Here is a 13506-nt window from a genome sequence, read left to right as displayed (position 1 = left end):
GAATCTAAGCAAGACTTAGTGCCCAAAAACACTGGATGAGCGTAGACGAATGAGTGGGATTCCATATGCATCATTGATTGGTTCAATAATGTATGCTATGATATGTACACGCTCGGATGTTACGTGCGCACTCAGTGCTACGAGCAGATACCAGTCAAACCCAGGAGAGGCACATTGGACTGCTGCCAAGAATATTCTGAAGTACCTGAAAAGGCACAAAGATGATTTCCTGGTCTATGGTGGAGATGATGAATTAATTGTTAAAGGCTATACGGACGAAAGTTTCCAAACCGACAAAGATGATTTCAGATCACAGTCTGGGTTTGTCTTCTGCCTCAACGGAGGTGTAGTAAGCTGGAAAAGTGCTAAACAGAGCACCATTGCGGATTCTACAACTGAAGCGGAGTACATTGTTGCACATGAAGCAGCAAAGGAAGCTATTTGGCTAAGGAAGTTCATAGGTGAACTTGGTGTAGTCCCCTACATTAAAGGACCAATAGCTCTATATTGTGACAATAATGGAGCTATTCCACAGGCAAATGAGCCTAGACACCACCAGAGAGTCAACCATGTACTTCGTAAATTTCACCTTCTACGAGAGTTCGTTGAAAGAAAAGAAGTCGAGATAAGCAAGATTGGAACTGACGACAATATCTCAAATCCATTGACTAAACCTCTGCCGCAAGTGAAGCACAACTCGCACACTGCTGCTATGGGAATCAAGCATGTTGGAGAATGGCTTTGATGTCCTTAATAAATGTTTTAAATTTTTAGAGTTTCATACTCTGTAAAACATTTTGGTTAACCATTCATATAAATGAATAGAATTCATTTTTCCATTTAATTTTGTGGTTTATTAAATGATGAGTCCTTTCAATTTGACGATATATTCAAGATAGACTGCCAGGACTAGTCATGTGACTAAGAAATGTCTATCAAGTGAACTTGAATGTCAAAAGTTGAAAAAGGTCCCTGGTCGGAAGTTTTCTATAAAGGTGGACGCATAGAAAACGTTAGACGACTAGAATGCAAGATGACTAGTGTTCTATTTCTTGAACGATGTGGACATGGAAATGTCACAATCATTTCCATAGATACTTACTTGAGAAGATTAGTATTGGACAGACCTACGAATCACTATTAGAAAAAATGTCATTTGCAACTCATCAATTGCAACTCACGCAAGTCATACGCGTTGCAACTGAGGTTTGTTCAACGTGGGTCAATTATTAAATGAACTACCCGCAGCGAATTCATTGACCCCGAGTTGTGAAAAAGCAATTTTTTTTAAAAAAATAGAATTTCGCAGCGCGGGCATACTATACAAGTTACAATTAAATAAAGTAATCACAGCTTCTGCCCGTATTAAATGCTGCAACTCAGAATATTTGCAACCTTCACCTGTCGAGTTTGCTGCAATTCAAGACAAAAATTTCGCAATATTCAATTCCCAATCTTATCTTCTCAACCCACCACGCACAGATCTAGAATTTCAAAAATTAAAAATATCAGAGACTTCTTCATCAGATCCGTTTTACACAAATCTTCGCCGGAATCTCCATAGCCATGCCTCCTTCTACACAAATCTTATCGCCGATGCTTCTTCATCTTTGATCCGTTCCTTCGCCGGAAAGGTTTCCTGCTCCGCCGGAAAGGTTTCCTGCTCGCAGCTCGCTCCTCCGCTTCTTCACCGCGGGTAACTACGTACCTTCCTCTTCTCCTCTGCTCCACCGCCTGTAACACCGCCTTGTAACATCGGAAAAGGTATTCTGTTCTTTTTCAATTTTGTTGTTTAAATTTCTCAACGATTTCTATGGCCTAATAAAAAAAATTCTTCCAATTTTAATTATTTCCCAAATTTTAATTATGTTGAATTAATTTCGCAATTTGTATGACCTAATAAAAAATAAAATTCATTAATCAGGAACTGAAAAATTGTAGGATATTGAATTGCAAAGTGATATTTAACACTTGAAAGTCTCTAATTTTATATTCATTTGATAAGAAAATGGGTAGATTTTATATCTTAATTTTCAATGAAACCTTTACATTTATGAGTTCAAGATAATTTTAATGGGAACATTGTATTTGGTATTATACTTGCTTGAATGTACAAATTTGTATCTGCGCTTCTTAAATTCGGTAGCCAATTTGGTCGAAGGGTTTTGCATCCTGTCGTATTTTTGTGTTTTGCGCCACGAGCGTATCGTAACTGTATTTTAGATAGTGATGATGAGTTGATGACTATTGATGATGATGGGAAAGGGTATAACCCTATTGAGAAATTTCCAGGGAACTCTGAGAGAGTTAAGATTTTGATCTGGGTTTGCATAGAGTAAGTAAAGAGCAAGATGACTATGCCTGATGTTTGGGGTGATGAAGATCATAAACTAATATTTAATTTTTTTGGTGTACGTCTAATATTTTGTTTGAGCCTGATTGCTCATGATCATCTGTAGGATCGCTTCCATCCTGCCCTTCCAACCCTCATTGTTTCTCCTTCAAGTGTGAGAGATTTCAGTGTTGTGTTTTCTTTGCATTGAAGTGCAGAAAATCTGCTCAGTGGGTTAATGCTCTACTCCTACCCCACTAAAACAGTTCCCATCTAAATGCAGAGTTTCCAAGCTTCTATTCTTAAATAGCTCTGCTGATACATAGACTACCCCTTTATCTTTCAAACAATATGTTGTCTTCCCAAGTCCACTCATACCAATCACTATCGTATTGGTAAGTATTCTGGTATCCTCAAACTCATGCAAATCTAGCAACTGAATCAAATCATTCTTGGCAGTTTCAGCACCAACGGGTTGAGATTCCTGATCTGTTATACACACAGAAAGTATTGTCGATTGATGAATGGATTGGAAGTAAGAAGAATGTTGCGGCTGATTGAAAGTAGTACTAGTACTACTACTACTGTCATTCGGTAATACGTAGGCTTCTTTCTGTGTACGGATATCAACTGCCTTTTTGCGCAAGGCCTTAATTTCAATGGCAATGTTTCGCTTGTGATACAAAAGTGCAGGATACTGAAGTAATGCATTGATTCCATAATGTGTATGTTGTTGTAGTAGCAGAAGCTTATATTCCTCCATCACATCCTGTATTCCATGAGCCAACTTTCTTACTTGTCTAACCCAGACTTTCACTTGATTGTGTTCATCTGCTCTTTCTTCCGCGTACTTTATAAAAATTGAGATGCTCTCTAACTCAATCCTGATGGCTAAGACTTCATCTTGTAGACCAGATATTAACGACATTTCAGCATTTATCACTGGATATAATAACTCATCCCTGATAGCTAAGACTTCATCTTCGATTTCGTCGTAACAGTTTTCCCATTAGTATTTTCAAGCTTACTTTCACTTGTTATTTTTCTCAGTGGGTGCCTATTGTGGAAATTATTTCTCATATTTGTTGGCAATTTCTATTGTAAAAGCGACTTAACGGTATAAGCCGTACTTATTTGCTCATTTGAAGTATCTCAGATTAGCAAAATAATGAGAGAGCTTGTACAATGCAACGGGCTGTCCAAGAACTGATGCATTAGTTCACCTTTCAGGGTGTTAGAACTATTAATGAAATAACATGTTCCTTATTCTAAGAGTAGCTAACAAACCTTCTCTTTCAAGATTTGTCTTACTGAGAATTATTGCAGGAACACCCTAGATTTTATGTTAATTTTATGTGTATAATCATACAATTTATTGTTTGACTTGTTTGCAGTAATATTATTATAAATTAATCAATTTTGTATGTTTTTATTTTCAGGACCCCTCGCTGGTATTGCTAGTTTCTTGAACCAAATCATCCATTTGACCTATCAAGGCGTGAGTTCTTCTACTAGGTGAGCATAATCTCCCGACTGTCATTCTCCTCTTCCATTTTAATTTAATATAATTTTATTATATGTGAGTTTCGAGATAATTTTTTAATAGCTTTTGTAGGTTTACAAATTGTTTCTTATTAGTTGTTTGTGTTATTATTTGCCGAGTTAGGTTCATATAAAACATGTATTTAGTTTAAAATGAATCATTAGGTTCATTAGTTCAAAAATGGGAGCGAGAATGTCTCATTTTAGCCTAAATATGTCCATAATGACCCAACAAGCCTAAAACGTGCATAACCATATTGAAATGAGTCTTAGAAAGTTTAAACATAGCATATAAAACATGTAATTAGTTTAAAATGAATCTATAGATTCCTGAGTTCGAAAATGAATCCACATGTAATTATTTATACTTAATTTACATATTATTATCATCCTTCGGTCTTTTATCCAAAAGCTTCGTAAAATCCATATATTTTACTTTTAGATATAATTGGTAGTCTTTCCATATATCTATGTTATTGTTCTAAATCTCTACATCTCCTCTCATTCGTTTAAATTATTTAATGATAATTTTTATTTATGGAAAGGAATCGAAAGAATATACATATATCTATGTTATTGTTTTAGTATACATCATACGTATTGATTATAAGCCTAAATACCAGTTAGGTTGGAGCTATAAGGAGCCCTTAAAAGATGGTTCATATATGTTTTTGGCCTAAATATGTCCTATAACGACCCAACGAGCCTTAAACGTGCATAACTAGATTGGAATGAGTCTTAGAAAGTTTAAACAAAGCATATGAAACTTGTAATTAGTTTAAAATGAATCATTAGGTTCATTAGTTCAAAAATGGGAGCGAAAATGCCTCATTTTAGCCTAAATATGTCCATAACGACCCAACACGACTAAAATGTGCATAACCATATAGGAATGAGTCTTAGAAAGTTTAAACAAAGCATATAAAACATGTTATTAGTTTAAAATGAATCATTAGGTTCATTAGTTCTAAAATGGGAGCGAAAATGTCTCATTTTAGCCTAAATATGTCCATAACGACCCAACAAGCCTAAAACATGCATAACCATATTGGAATGAGTCTTAGAAAGTTTAAACAAAGCATATAAAACATGTAATTAGTTTAAAATGAGTCCTTAGGTTCATTAATTCAAAAATGGGAGCGAAAATGTCTCATTTTAGCGTAAATATGTCCATAACGACCCAACAAGCCTTAAACGTGCATAACTAGATTGGAATGAGTCTTAGAAAGTTTAAACAAAGCATATAAAACATGTAATTAATTTTAAATGAGTCCTTAGGTTCATTAGTTCTAAAATGGGAGCAAAAATGTCTCATTTTAGCCTAAATATGTCCATAACGACCCAACAAGCCTAAAACATGCATAACCATACTGGAATGAGTCTTAGAAAGTTTTAACATAGCATATAAAACATGTAATTAGTTTAAAATGAGTCCTTAGGTTCATTAGTTCAAAAATGGGAGCGAAAATGTCTCATTTTAGCCTAAATATGTCCATAATGACCCAACAAGCCTTAAACGTGCATAACTAGATTGGAACGAGTCTTATAAAGTTTAAACAAAGCATATAAAACATTTAATTACTTTTAAATGAGTCCTTAGGTTCATTAGTTCAAAAATGGGAGCGAAAATGTCTCATTTTAGCCTAAATATGTCCATAACGACCCAACAAGCCTAAAACATGCATAACCGTATTGGAATGAGTCTTAGAAAGTTTAAACAAAGCATATAAAACATGTAATTAGTTTAAAATGAGTCCTTAGGTTCATTAGTTCAAAAATGGGACCATTCGAGTTACTCCGAGAAACTAAGAAATGTCACTAAACCATTTAAGTTACTGATTTCTCAATGTTCTTAGTTATATTGTTGAAAGCATTAGTGCAACTTTCCCTTTTCTTTTTTCATAGAGTTTTTTTGTTTTAAAGCAAATGGTGACGCCGCCGCCAAAGAAGAAGGCTAAACCGCACCATGGTAAAGGAAGTGAGAAAGGGAGCACCAAAGGTAGTTGTGTCCTTAAAAAGGGATCTGGATCAAAAAACAAAGACACATCAAAAAAGCGATAACCCCATTGGTAGTAAAGTTGATGTCCTTAGGGTGGAGTGTGAACTACTATCTTACATGATGTCCAATATGCCTAAATTTTCATCAGCATTATCACTTCCTGCCCCAATTTTCTCGTACAAAAAGGACACACTGACTTCTGTCAAATCTCGTGACATCTCTGAGTTTCTCACGAAGGATTTCGCCAGTATTAAAGTGCTTCAAGTTTATATGATGTATGTTATTCTCCTATGCTATCTCATTTGATTCTACCTACATGGCGATTTATAAAATCTTTGTCATCCTTTGATCTTATGGTTAATGACCCTATGTTTGCTTATGTAGGTACTTGTATCATGAATACATAGGCCCCTTAAAGTTGTCTCATATTAACTTTTTGTGTCCCGATGCAATATCTTGTGCCACAATGAAGAAGAATCGTTTAAGCGTTATTGACTATATAAAATATGCTTTCTTAAATGAAAGGAAAAAGGATTTGCAGTCAAAATTCTTGTTGCACTAGTGGAAAAAATACCTGTTGAGGGGGGCATTTTGGGCTTATTGAGGCGAACAAGGCCTGCTTCGACAGACGTGGCTTCAACAGCTCACATAGCTGTTGAGGTGGGCTTTGTTCGCCTCAACAGGTGGTCTGTTGTGGGGGGCTTTCAAAAGCCCGCCTCAACAGCCCAAAACCAAAGCGAAAAAATAAGGACCTGTTGTGGGGGGCTTTACAAAAGCCCGCCTCAACAGACACCTCTGTTGAGACTCACTTTTAAATGCCCCCCTCAACAGACCTGTATTCTTGCGCCAATACTTGTACATTGGCGCCATAAATTCATATGTTGTCGAGGCGTACATTAAAAGCCCCCTTCAACAACATTACTTTTTTTTCCAAATTCTTTTAAAATATAAAATAGGTGGTAATAACCAAATCTATATATATACACCATTGAGTATTGAAACCTGTACACGCACCAATCAACACCAGAATAGCAAAGGTATGAATCTGCTTATTTTTTTATTAACAAATCGATCATTAAATTAACTTCATTTATATTAGCCTAATAGAGAAAAACGTATAGTACGTACGTTTACAATTTTTAAACACCTAGCTAGCTAGTCTAACAAATTAAAACTAATATTAACAAATAAAGACAAAAGGCTAGAGATCTAGTCTAACAAATTTCTCTAATCCGGCCACTTAGCTCCCTTTAGATCGATCATGCATTACGTACAAACCTTAATTAAGGCCGTGTTGACTTTCTAATTCCAATCGACTCGATCCCTGCAAGATGGAAGGAAAATATATGAGCTATAGAGTACCAAAGTTCACACTCACGATATTATCTTTACATTCCATTGAAGCATAAAAAGATATATTTGCAGACTATAGAGATAATTAAGTTGTTAAAAATATGACCTATAACGAGCCTTAAATGTGCATAAATAGATTCGAATGAGGTTAAGAAAGTTAAAACTATGCATATTAATCATGTAATAAGAATCAAATGAGTCCTTAGGTTCTTTAGTTCAAAGTTGGGAGCGAAAATGTTATTTTAGCTCTAAACATGACCTATAACCACCCAATGAGTCTTAAATGTGCATACGTAGATTGGTATGAGTTTTAGAAAGTTAAAACTATGCATATTAATCATGTAATAAGAATCAAATGAGTCCTTAGGTTCTTTAGTTCAAAGTTGGGAGCGGAATTGTCACTTAAATATGACCTATAACGATCCTATGAGCCTTACATGTGCATAAATAGATTCAACTGAGTTTTAGAAAGTTAAATTGTGTTCTTTCACTTAGTTCTTAATGCTAAAATCAGAATAAGTGTCTATATTTCTAGATGCACAGATGTATGCTTGGATTTCATGGAAATTCCTGAGAATCATCCATGTCTCAGGAACTAACACTGCGAGGTTAAATAAACATATTGTCTGCTGATTCCTAGAAAGTGACAGACGTTGAAGAAACCAGAGGGATATTTTTATTTATGTCTTATCAGTTGGTAGAAGAAGGTAACTATGTGATTTATAAAATGAAAATAATGGTTTGTTGTAGCTTAAAACCATTATTTTTAATTATTTACAGAAAACCCACCTCCTAAAAACAGACTACTTTACCTGCTACTTGATAAAACGTTATCCTTAAGAAATTTCTGGGTAGATACAGATCGTTGTTGAATAAATACAGTATTTTATTCCATATTGGTTTAACCCATATCCTAATAATCAATTTTCCTAATGGTTGTGTATGAAGATCATAGTCTCATGGAAATAGAACAATAAAAGGGTCAATGCCTATAGTATTTGCATCAATTTTAGCAAGAAAATTAACTAAGAAATGGCTAGCAGTTGTCGTCTTGTTACACTAGCATTACTAGTTCATGTCATAGTTTGTTTTACTCTGATCAAAGCTGCACCTCAAAATTCACTAATTACCAACTTACCAGGATTCACGGGCAACTTCCCTTCTAAGCACTACTCAGGGTAAGCTCTTCAAATCGCGTTCATTTATGTCTTCTAATTTTGTTGCTGATCAAGTGAGCCAGGCCTGCCAGCCATTTTCCTGCTTGATTAGTTTGGCCAATTTTGGGATGTACTTGGCCTGATTAGATTGTTTAGGCCATTTAGGTTTTAAGGCTACTTCAGGTCAATCCAGTCCCCAGTGCACCCTATGAATCTATGATCAACTCTAGTCAGTCCCCAATACAAGTATCTATTTTGACTATCAATTGTGATTTATACGGAATACTTGAGAAAAAAATACTTAAGATTTTCTTACCTTTTTTGTGACACCACTAAGGTATCAGGAAAGCTACCTACTGTCGGGCAACATACCAAATATTTGCAATAACATGTATATCTGAACCATCTGACTAAATCAACAAAACCAATCATAACCACCAGAACTTAATGAAATAAACTGGAGAAAACAGATAATAACCACTTCAAACTTCCGTATTAAAGGCAGCATAAAATAATAAAAATGCAGCAAATTAAAATAACCAACAAAACTTTAACATCATCTCACCTTGACAAATCCAGGACGACGATCCAGATTCAAATGCAGGTTCTTAATATGACCGACATCTCCGAAAGCATTAAGGAGATCCTCTTCCTGTGCCTCTTCATGCACTCCTGTGACAAGTACAATCCAGCCTTCAATTGCTGCAATGAATCAAACTTTGTTAGAATTCTGCTTGCAGAAATTTCAACTTAATTGTAATCATATAAAAGGAAAGAGAAATACAGGGAAATTTAAAATTCAACTACTACAACTCTGAAATTCACAACCACAAGCAAGACTTCAGCAGTACATATATAAGAGCTTGTATCCTTTCCTTTTAGATATAAGAGAATTGAAACGAAACATAAATACCTTTCCATATCTAAGGAAAGGAAACAAGCTCGGACCCCTTGTTTATCAGAGTTGGTTATGTTTGATCTGTCAAGCTACCAAGGAATACAGACAAGAGAAAAAGAAAAGAATATGTCTAAAGGTTTACCTTCAAGGGAGGAGACTTGGTGACCTCTACAGTCGGAGGCTCGGAGTCAATTTGGTCAGGATTCTCTATTCCCAAGCTTGGAATTACAAATTCATCAGTGTCTGGAAGTAGCATGAGAATGAATTAAAGAATACAATGAAAAACTGACTAAAAAGTACGAACGTTCAGGTTCAGAAATCAACAGAAATTCCTACAAACTAAAAACATGGTAATCATGGAAGAGCAATATGCTTTTTTTCCCAACCTCCTACCCACATATTCTACTCCGTACTGTCTTCTTCCCTATCTTCCCTATATTTATTTATGTAGCCTTGGCCTATATCCATGCATAAGACTAAGAAAGTGTGGATCAAAATTACAATAGCGGGTTAGCACTCCATTTACAAGAACTCACGATTCTAGTCCTTGTAACTTCTATCTTGCATCACTTTAGTAATTAAACACTTTTTTCAGTTTTCAAACATTTTGCCTACACAAAAACTTCTAAAAATAGGAAATTTTAACATGAATGAGAACCTAATAGGTCATTCTCATTCCTTTCATGTATATATATACTCCTTATATCTATAAGTTATTCCCTCCGTATTTTAAAAAGACATACTTTGACCGATACATAATTTTAGGAGAGTGAGTTGAGTTTATTAAAATAAGATGAAAGTGGGGTAGTGGGTGGTGAATTATTTATTATAGTAAAAAGATGATGTGAGTAAGTGTGGTAAGAAAGAGAGAAATATTAATATAAGAGAAGTGAAGACCAAAATATGTAAAAAAAAGAAAGTGTATATCTTTTTAAAATACAACCGTTTACGAAAAGTGTATCTCTTTTTAAAATACGAAGGCAGTATTTAAATTCTTATAGGTTCTAATTTTAATTTTCAGACTATGTGAACGACTACCCAAATTTTGTTCTCGTCAAATTTAATATATTATTACTAATTTACTATGTCTACATGTTAGTGAAGGACTACCCAAAATATATTTTTAGAACCAGAGGGGGCAGATCAATTGATCTGACTTCAGTTGCGTAACATGATTTTGAATATTTCAAAAAAAACAAAATCAGAATCCAAACAAATTTATAGATGAAATCAGGAAACTTTGATTAAGTAATTAAGTTGTACTGTTGTAGATGAAAAGAGAAGTTACCTGGGACTCATCATATCGATCTACAATTAACAATTTTATCTCCGAAATTCAATCAGACACTTGCTAAATAAGGTCAATATCAAAGCAAATTCGAGTCAAACTACATCGCATCATGAACAACAAATATAAAAAAATACTAAGTTCATTTTGCTAACTGCTTAGAGACTCCATAATCAAATTCAATTGAGAACAAGTACATAGTTTGCTAGCTATCTTATTGATTGCACACAGTTATGAAAAATAAATAACATAACATAACTTAAAGGTGATGTAAACACCATTCAAGACACATAATTTATGGAAAATATTCATGTTAGTTGAAGAATGATCGAGAAATAAAGTCCGACGTATATGCGTAGTATCATAGAAGTAGTTTCAAAGATTCAATATTGAAGAACCACCTCATTCTACTAAACACTATCCATTTAATCCACCCCAATGAACATTTCTCTACATCTTTACATCAAGAAAACAGTCTACTATGGACACAAACACAGTGCCTATCCGAAATCACACAAGGCAGACACATACACGGATACACCCAAACACATGGGAAACTCAAAATTAGCTGCCAATCATAAACATATATGGCAACATACTGAAATTCCAAATTCTCATAATCTTTCTTCAATTAGATTCAGGATATCTAGTTTGAAGTTCAGTTTTAGCACAACAAAAAAGACCAGGAATCAAGAGGAATTCATAAAAATAAAAATTAGGAGAGAGAATACCCCAAGCAACAGTACACTCTTCACTGGTAGCACTCGCCTGGTTTGCTTGGCACTCAATGCCTATTCAAAATCAACATCAACAAATCAAAATCAATTTTTGACAAAAACCTTTAAAATAAATTACCCTAAAAAATTGAGGGAAAAGAACTCACAGAGATCCATGATGTGGTTCCTACAAATTGCGCAATTATCGACCACAATATCTGCCGAAAATCGACCCCGAAAATCAACAAAAAACAGTAGAGAATCCTCCATTAAATTAGGGTAAGGGTTTATGAAGATATTTGAAGCTAAAATGGTAGAAATAATAATTACCCCAAGCCCAGAGAGAAACGGCGTTCCTTTTTTTTGATCTCGAAACGCTTCGATTTCTTGATAGATGAAGATGGGCCAGCAGCAGCGTTAGAACCCTCGCCGGCGGGAACAAAATTTGACACCAAAAACCAATCTCTATTCCCAAGAACAATAATTCAAAATTAACAGAAAAATTCAGTTATGAAGACACCTTCTTTGAAATTATAGAGAATGAGGGAGAGAAGATCTTCCATGGAAAGGGGCGGATGGTTTGAGGAGTTTTGAACCGGGAAGAGAAGAGAGAGAAATGAATATTTCAAGCTAACAGAAGAAATGAGGAGGAGAGAGAATTAAAAATTAGAGTATATGCGAGTAGTATTTGTTGAAGCGAACATTTAATGCCCCCTTCAACAATTGCTATTGAAGCGAACAATAAAAATGTTCGCTTCAACAACCCTTTATAATGTTTGACCCGCGTTGACCAATTACTTGTTGAAGCGTATTTCTCTATGCCCCCTTCAATAAGGGGGCTGTAATAAGTGTTTTTTCTACTAGTGTTGGCTCCCTACCATGAAGGGTATCTTATATAACCTGCTAACTTTTATATATGTTATTTATTTTTTAATATTATTAGAACTCTTGTTTTCATGCAACTAATCATATATTTGGATACTTTATTATAGGAATCATTGGGTTCTTATCGTCCTTGATCTTGTCTTTGGCCTAGCATACGTGTTTGATTCTGCCACTCCTCCCCCTCCCGAGACACGGAAGTTAGAAGGGTCAATTGTACACAAATGTAAGTTGAATGTACAAACCCATTTGCAACTCATTATATTATATCAATAGAACACATGCTATATTTAATTTCTTTATTGAAAGTAATATGATTAGATTTTTGATAGAGAACTAAAGTGTTATAATTATTGTTTATGTAGGGCATATAGAATTTATTGGACTAATCTTGAAAATGACAAACGGAAGATTAAGTCACAAAAGTTACGATTCATACAGATGAAGGTACTAATTAAAGTTTGTACTCCTTAAATCTCTTAATTTGAAAAAATATGCTTTGACACACATATATATACGTGGCTCATTTTTGTAAATAGTGTGCTCAACAAGTTGATGCAGTGGATAGTGGTTATTATGTGATGAAATACATGCATGATGTTGTCACAGTATACAATGAATACAAGGATAATTTGTCTGAGGTACATGAACTTATTTAATTAGTTATAAGATTCAATTTTCTCTTAAATTAGTTTTCGAGTAATTAATACCAAGTTTTTGTTTTTTGAAGGGTTATGTACAAAGAGAAATTCCATATTCTGATGAGGAGTTACAAGAAACTCGAGAACAATGGGCAAAGTATTTTAAGGACAACTATTTGATGGATGCCGGCGAATGAGTTTGTTGTCTAGTAATGTTATGTTTTATGTTTTTGTTATGTGTTGGATGTGACGTTGGATGCTACTTGGAGCATATATATGGTTGTTGGAACATATATGTATGTTATGTCTTAGATACAGGTCTTTATAAATTCCCGTTTTGTCCGGGTTTCGCAAATTACAAGGGAAACTATGGCAAAATTTTTGCAACCTATTAAACTATTTATAATGTTTTTATTATAATTTTTTGTCAAAATAATAGGATTGTCCAAGCATAAATATATAAATATGCATCTGATCGGAGCTATTAAATTTTTTTATTTTTTTTAAAAAAAAGAATTAATTGCAGCGCGTGTACTGGCACTGAGCTGTAAAATGACAACTAATCACATCGCTTATTTCTCAACAAGGCGCTGTAACTACTTTTTATTTGCAACTTATAGAGGTCGAACCGCGCTGCAACTAATACACTATTTGCAGCTTATACAGGTCTTCCCGCGCTGTAATTAACCAATTATTTG

The 13506-nt window shown here is 34.5% G+C and overlaps 1 protein-coding gene across 3 annotated transcripts; it reads left to right on the top strand.

Annotated features, from left to right (window-relative positions):
• The first annotated feature begins 1362 nt into the window (after positions 1 to 1362).
• LOC110781500 (uncharacterized) lies at positions 1363 to 13265 on the top strand. Of its 3 annotated transcripts, XM_056831241.1 has the most exons (6): positions 1363 to 1764; positions 3772 to 3847; positions 12278 to 12393; positions 12533 to 12614; positions 12707 to 12808; positions 12898 to 13265. In XM_056831241.1, coding segments are annotated over exons 3-6 (294 nt in total). In that variant the 5' UTR covers positions 1363 to 1764; positions 3772 to 3847; positions 12278 to 12391; the 3' UTR covers positions 13006 to 13265. The 3 variants fall into 3 exon arrangements, with proteins under 3 accessions (XP_056687219.1, XP_056687218.1, XP_056687217.1); XM_056831240.1 differs by lacking the exons at positions 12278 to 12393; positions 12533 to 12614; positions 12707 to 12808; positions 12898 to 13265 and adding exons at positions 5780 to 6148; positions 6258 to 6452 and having other exon boundaries at positions 1365 to 1764; XM_056831239.1 differs by lacking the exons at positions 12278 to 12393; positions 12533 to 12614; positions 12707 to 12808; positions 12898 to 13265 and adding exons at positions 5798 to 6148; positions 6258 to 6451 and having other exon boundaries at positions 1368 to 1764.
• The last annotated feature ends 241 nt before the right edge of the window (positions 13266 to 13506 follow it).

The sequence above is a fragment of the Spinacia oleracea genome, chromosome 6 (genome assembly GCF_020520425.1).
Source record: "Spinacia oleracea cultivar Varoflay chromosome 6, BTI_SOV_V1, whole genome shotgun sequence".
In the NCBI taxonomy this organism is placed as follows: Eukaryota; Viridiplantae; Streptophyta; class Magnoliopsida; order Caryophyllales; family Amaranthaceae; genus Spinacia; species Spinacia oleracea.
Note: the sequence above shows the minus strand (reverse complement) of the source record. Positions and strands in the feature narration are given on the sequence as shown.

Excerpts from the sequence above, each read along its gene's own strand:
- LOC110781500 (XM_056831240.1), top strand. The coding sequence starts at position 5,841 with ATGGTAAAGGAAGTGAGAAAGGGAGCACCAAAGGTAGTTGTGTCCTTA. Across the intron at positions 6,149-6,257 it reads GTGCTTCAAGTTTATATGAT|GTACTTGTATCATGAATACA; the intron begins GTATGTTATTCT and ends TTGCTTATGTAG.